The 7,433-nt window shown below is 37.1% G+C and overlaps 1 protein-coding gene across 1 annotated transcript; it reads right to left on the bottom strand.

The window, feature by feature from the left end:
* Positions 1–1,528: 1,528 nt before the first annotated feature.
* On the bottom strand, positions 1,529–3,215 carry LOC145165631 (epoxide hydrolase 2-like). Its single transcript, XM_079084399.1, has 3 exons — positions 2,615–3,215; positions 2,155–2,399; positions 1,529–1,960 (listed from the first exon to the last, which is right to left on the bottom strand). The coding sequence occupies exons 1-3, from the start codon at positions 3,089–3,091 to the stop codon at positions 1,717–1,719; spliced, it is 966 nt and encodes a 321-aa protein (XP_078940525.1). The 5' UTR covers positions 3,092–3,215; the 3' UTR covers positions 1,529–1,716.
* Positions 3,216–7,433: the final 4,218 nt, after the last annotated feature.

The following is a 7,433-nucleotide window of genomic DNA, read 5'->3' as shown; positions in this document are numbered from 1 at the left end:
TTCAAATTATGTTGTGTGTTTTTAGTAAATCGATCGTGTAATATATTTTAAAGCTTTGGATTGTATATATTTGAAATGCTTTATATATTAATTTACTGTTTTTTTGTTTTATTGTATATAAACCTTTTATTGTAAATAAAAATCCTCGGAAATTAAACAAATCACAAGGGCATGGCTAGAATCTATAAAATTTGTGCAGAACCTATAGGGACGACTTATCGTCTCTATTGGGATATATATAGCGACAAGAAGTCGTCGCAATAGGTTTACCTACGGCGACAACAAGTCGTCGCTTTAGGGTTGGCTATGGCGACGAAGGCTATGGCGACGACAATTGGATCTAAAGCGACACACCTATAGCGACAAGGCCTATGGTGACGACATGTCATCTCCAGGATCTATAGCGACGACTTTGCACCCTATGGCGACGACTTTTGTCGTCCCCGTAGGTCTTTAATCTTGTAGTGTGTTACGCTTTCAAAGACATTAATGAAGGACATGAGTTTGCAAAATAATGTCATTTACATGCACTTTGCACTTCGCAAACTACATCATTTTTTAGGAGAGAAGAAACTTTTATCTTTAGCAAGCTCGAGTTGAATCCATGGGGCCGACCCGGTCAGCGTGTCAACCATCATTGAGTTCATTGATCAGAACACAAAATATTCTAGAAGTCTCATAAAACTTTATGTTTGAAACATATGCTATATCAGATAACATCACCGAATTTGAAATCGAATTGCCAGATGACAGCCCGTGAAAGGCCAGGCGTCATTATCAGGTTCAGTGTTTGGGGGATTTATGTTCATATATTAGTATAAATAGGACCTCTCAGGTCCTATTTGTTACACACCTCTGAAAATAAAGCCTTCTACTCTCCTCTCTTTCCATCTGCGATTTTTGCAACACCAATTTCATGTTCATTCGTTTTTCGAGTAATCAATCTTGTGTTTATTAGTTCTTCCATAACTGTTGGAAGGAACGATAATATGTAATAAATCTTAGGAACTATGAACTTAATATATATTAGTTCTTCCATAACCCGGGTTTCTGCCAAGAAAGAGATACGATCTGGGAGCTGTCTACAAGGAACGATAATATGTATTAAATCCATAACTAGATCGTGTCGGTACTTAAAATCCTGGAGCTCTCTACAATGAACTACATGTTCCCCAAAAGAGTCCAAACATGTCTTGCGACAAACAAAGCACGTTTCATCAACCGTGCATAAAGGAATCATAAGGCGATATTTGAGGATAGCATGATACTCCACTGGTGACATATGTTGGCAAAGACTGTCAATAAAGATAGTTATAAGAAAATCTTAAGCATGTAGTGCCATTGACACTCAAAAACTTCTCTTTGCCTAATCGTCATGTTGAAATGAACTTCCAAGTCTTGAACAATTTTTTAAAATAACATAACTATGCCATTGCTAATCATTTTCTATAATTATCGGTCTTGGTTATTTTTAATTATGAAACAAAACAACCTCCGAGTATATCCGGGTTGCGGCCTTCATGAAGAATTGGAAAAGGGAAAAGGCGAGTAGCATCCAACACATTATTACAACACACAGAGTTTCCATTTGCACCATATATGTGCTCTTATTACAACACATTATTATTTAAATGAGATTCATAGAAGCTGCCTATTTTCCCTTTAGATACAATATACATATCTTAGCCTCGAGCATTGAAAAGAAAAAAAATGAAATCAAAATTTACTAAGAAACTCAATTATGTGCTTGCTGATCTCATGCGGCTTCTCTTGGTTGATAAAGTGGGCCACACCTTTCATTATAACAATTTCTTCCAAAAGGGGAACATCTCTTTTAAACCCATCACCATGTATGTAGTCCTTGGCAAACATTTTATACATCAAGTCTAGGTCCCCAACGATGTATTTTGATGGCACAGTCACTTTAGCACCATGCCATGCCGCAGTGAGTTCCCAATTCCTACAATGTCATATATATATATATATATATATATATATATATATATATATATATAAAAGGCAACTCAAAAATAAAACTAAAGAATCATATAAAATCAACTAGATTTCATATATATGTATTGGTTTTGTCTATGTAGAATTGTAGATTGCAGTGCGCGCAAATTGAGAGTTATATTGGCAGTAAATGGGACTTACAAATGAAGAGCTCGATAATAGTTAACAGGACCAGTGATGCCAGTCTTTACTAGATGTCTAGCAAAGTATTCAACATCTTCCTCTGACAACCAATGTGGCAAGGTGACCGGGGCATCACCAGGTGAATGTCGAAATCCGTTGCCTTTGGATATGTAATATGGTTCAGCGTCTCGATGTGTAAAAAACGTTTTCAGAAAAGCTGGAATACCCATTTTAGCCACCTCAGCTTCAATTTCTCCTGGTTCCTATTGAAAAAAAAAAAAAAAAAAAAAAAAAAGATTACTGATTGGAAAAATTAATAAAGCCGAACACAATCAAAGACTTATTTTTTGCCAACTTTTATATATATATATATATATATATATATATATATATATATATATATATATATATATATATATATATATATATATATATATATATATGTAATAATAGTAACTGTCAAAAATAAGATATCTACCTGAAATCTGACCATGTAATGGTCCTCTCCGTATACATGTCTTGAGAGCTGGACGAGGTCTCCGTTCGGGTTCCATGGAACAAATGGCAAGCTGAGGGTGACCAGAGCTTTGACTCTATCAGGCCTAAACATGCACAAGTACCACGCAATGATCGCTCCCCAGTCATGACCCACAACAAACACCTTCTCACCTTCACTTGTTATTGCATCAAGAAGACCAATAATATCCCCCGCGAGATGGTGGAAGGTGAATTTGGTGTGGTCATTGACCGGTGCACCTGTCGTGCCACCATACCCACGGAGGTCTGGTGCCACGGCTCGGTAACCATGATCAGCCAAATACACAATCTGGTGGCGCCAGGAATACCAGAGCTCAGGGAAGCCATGGAGGAGCAACACCAATGGACCTTGACCCTTTTCAGCTATGTGAATGTTGAGTCCATTAGCACTAACAGTCATGTGCTGTATTTCCTCCATCTCTTTCGGCAAAAGTTTTAAAGTATGAGCCCTCGTGGATCAGTTGGTATGTGGATGTATCAGATACCAATACTTATAGGACTAAATGGTATTGGTAGTATTGTACACCGTGTAACCCCGCCATTTCTAGAAGACATGTGACTCCAACTCCAAGAACGCCCCCCACCATTATCTCTTGTTTACATTTACCAAAATTAATAAATAATATATATATATATATATATATATATATATATATATATATATATATATATATATATATATATATATATATATATATATATATATATGAACTGAACGTTCGACGAACCGTTCGTGAACTGTTCGGCGGGAAGTTCGTTTATGTTCGTTTATTTAATAAATGAACGAACATAAACACAAATTCTCGTTCGTTTAGATAAACGAACGAACATGAACAATGGTCTCGTTCGTTCATTTACGTTCGTGAACGTTCGTTTATGTTGTTCGTTTACGTTCGTTTATGTTCGTTCGTTTAAGTTTTTTTATGTTCATATATTTTCAATTGTTTTTTTATTACATTACTATATTATTGTTCATTTATGTTCATATATGTTCAATTGTGTTTGTTTATCTTTGTTCGTTTATGTTCGTTCGTTTAGCATGTTCACGAACATAAACGAACGAACATGAACAAGATAATTTGTTAAATGAACGAACATGAACAAGAAAACTCTGTTCGTTTATCCGTTCGTGTTCCATTAATATATTTTGGACAAATCAAACATTAATATTATATTAAGCAAGTTTTTTATTCCATAGTTTATAATTAATTGTCATTTGTCGTTGGGCCACCGTCGGACCGCTGCCAGACCACTGTCGACCCTCCCCGGGACTAATACTGAATTTAGTAGAATATTTTTGGTTGTATTCACAGTTTAATAGAACAAACGTTATGATTTTCATTTTTTTGGTAATATTTTTTAATAAATACCATTTTATTTTTGCAGAAAAATGTACAAAAATTAATAAAAAAAAATAGAAATATGCCTTGATAGTTCAAATTTTATCTCTTCTAAATTATAGATTTTCATTAAAAAAATATATCGTTTATAAGATATATTCAAATTTTAATAACATATTAAATTAATACATAGTTTAATATTTTTATGCATATATTCATTGATATTTTAACACAAAATCAATATAAAATATACAATTTAATATAGTCCAAATTTCATTTAATATATAAAATTCTCAACATAATACAATCTATTATACACTAATTTACATATTTAAAGAAATCAAACTTAAACTATACCACCACCAACTACCATATGCCGCCACGTACCACTTGTGTCACCTACGCAATCAGCATTCCTTCGAAATTAGCTATGTATATAAAATCATGGATTCACAGTTTAAACATTATGTTCACAATTTAATAAGCCAATTAATTCACTAATTCAAAGTTTAAAAAAAATAATTGTAAAAACTAATACATTCTTATATTTTTATACAACACAAAATATAAATATATTCAAAAAAATTAATACAAACATTAACAATAAATCATTCATATTTTAACACAAAATTTGTAAAAAAAAGTTCACAGCTTAATAAATTCAATTCACAACTTAATACAATCAATTCACAGTTTAAAATACAAAATTCACAACTTAATATAATAAATTTCACTTGTTTAATACACAAAAATTATATATTCACAGTCATATTCACAACTTAAAACTTACATTTATACCTTCAGATCCGGAGGCCAACATTTCTTTCAAAGTTTATTTACACAATATTCATAGTTTAAATTTTAAATACTTTATTCAAAATTTAAGAAAAATCATGAGTATATTGCTTCTTTCATCTGATATTTCAGAAACAGACATAAAGTTCCTAAAAAAATTACAAATGAATATAGTCAATTCACAATACTGTAGCATCCAAAATTTTACGCCAAATTTAAACTTTTCAAGCATAAATAAAACCCAATAGTATTGTTTACAAAAATGTTTTCAATTTATTATTCAATCAGAGTGTCCCAAAAGCCAGATCATAAGGATGAGGAGCGGTACGGTCACGCCTTCGCCTTGCCATGAACTCCTGAAGTACCTGAAACAATAAACTGAAAACTGTAAGCCCGAGGGCTTAGTGAGCTACCCCAAAAATATCAATACCACACTGATAATATCATATCCGTAATAACCAATCAATCAACATGCATACTGGGCCATCGACCTGACTGGACCGCCCTACAGGGCCTACAGTCCAACTGAATCTATACGGAGCCTTCGGCATGACTGGACCGCCACGTGGTCCTACATTCTTCCCGGACCGCTCATAGGGTGTGTTGGCCTTCAGCACAAAGCAGGACCGCCTCAACCCAAGCAACAAGCAAATAACCATGTGCGCATAACTAACATATACTGGCATATACAACCATCAAACATATCTATCTTACTGAGCACCAAACATAGCAAACTCTCATAACTAGAGCACTGACCTAGCAGGTCACTAACATATCAATCCCTACGGATCATAAGAGCATAACATATTGTCTATCCTGATTCTGATCTAACAGATCATATCCACATGTAGCATACCATAACGATAACAACAAAAAGGGTCGGCCTTGGTGCCTTAGACCCTATCGATATAGTGAGGATAACTCACCTTGCAGATGTCGACTCGGTAGGTAAACTTCAACCCTCGGATCACTGTCACAAACTCCATCACCTATTACCATAGTATGATCATACCCATAAGCCAACTACACAAACCCTGGTCAAAGTCAAAGTCATCAGTCAAGGTCAACAGTCCATGTTGACCTTGACTCGCTGAGTACCCCCGGCTACTCGCCGAGTTCCTTGAAGTACTAGCCCACTCGCCGAGTCACCTGAGTGACTCGTCGTGTTCCTTTGGCTTACGATCGAGACCCTAAGGCCACTCGTCGAGCTTCCTTCTTGCAACTCGACAGTTACCCGCGCATACATAATTTGGGGCAACCTCATCCGACTCGCCGAGTTGTTCATCCACTCGTCGAGTCTACGGAAATCTTCATTGGACTCGTTGAGTTGTTCTTCCAACTCGCCGAGTTCATGCCTATCTTCATATGACTCGCCGAGTCGACCATGCGACTCGCCGAGTCCCTTCAGTCCTTTTTGCCATACAGACTCATTTGAGCCATGCAGCGGCTCCAAACTACAGATCCAAGCTTCTAAGGCATGCTTTTCACGTAAAGTTGCAAACTTTACGTGCATGCATAGCTAAAAAGGCTCTTAATGTCAAATCCAAGCTCACAATGGGGGTTTCATACTCATAGAGGCTTCATACATGACCAAATTCGAAGCTTTATGACTCTAGAACCCAAGAAGGTTACAGATCTGAAGTTACAACTTCGGATCTAACTCATATCCCACACTACCATCTCAACCAAACCATAAAAACCCTAGATCTCAACCAAAAGAGGTCTAGAAAGAAAAAGGAGAAAAGGTGTCGACTTGGTACCCCCAAATGATGCTATCTGAGGTAGATTTCTGATATCCCACACCTCCTTGCTCCTAGCCTTTTGTTCCCCAAGCTTCTCTTCTCAAAAGATTTCCTCTCCAAAGCTTTACACACACAAGAATGAAATACCACACGAATTAGGGTTTTCTGAGCTCTCAAGGACTGCAAAGAGGCCAAAGGAGGCTTATGTTTCCTTAAATAGGGTGCAAAACCCCGGGATTTAGGGTTTCCTCTGCCAGCTCCTACTCGTCGAGTCCCTTCATGGACTCGGCGAGTAGGTCACTAAACACGCGTACGAAGCCCGTTGCTACTCGACGAGTAGGGCAACCAACTCGTCGAGTAGGCCTTGAAACCAATTAAATTCTTATTTAAACAATACCTAAGAATCGGGGCGTTACAATTCTCCCCCACTTGAACTAGACTTCGCCCTCGAAGTCTACTCGAATAAAAAACGCCGGGTAATGCTCCCGCATTTCCGTCTCCGGCTCCCACGTCCACTCGGATCCTCTCCGATGCTCCCACTGCACTTTTACCAAGGGTATTTCTTTATTCCGCAAAATCTTCTTCTTCCTTTCCAACATGGCTACAGGCCTCTCCACGTAATTCAGGCGCTCATTGACCTGTATATCATCCAGCGATACTACTGCCTCCTGATCCGTAATACACTTTCGCAACTACGAAACATGGAACATGCTATGAATTCGGCTGAGCTCCTCAGGTAGCTCTAGCCTATAAGCCACTCTGCCAACCCTGGAAATAATCCTGAACGGCCCAATATAACGGGGACCCAATTTTCCCCTCTTCCTGAAGCGGATCACACCCTTCCAGGGCGAGACCTTCAGAAGTACCATGTCACCAACCTGAA

The sequence above is a fragment of the Lactuca virosa genome, chromosome 1, assembly GCF_052849685.1.
Source record: "Lactuca virosa cultivar CGN04683 chromosome 1, Lactuca_virosa_CGN04683_v6, whole genome shotgun sequence".
Classification (NCBI taxonomy): Eukaryota; Viridiplantae; Streptophyta; class Magnoliopsida; order Asterales; family Asteraceae; genus Lactuca; species Lactuca virosa.
The sequence above is the reverse complement of the archived record's forward strand: the minus strand, read 5'-3'. Positions and strand labels throughout refer to the sequence as shown.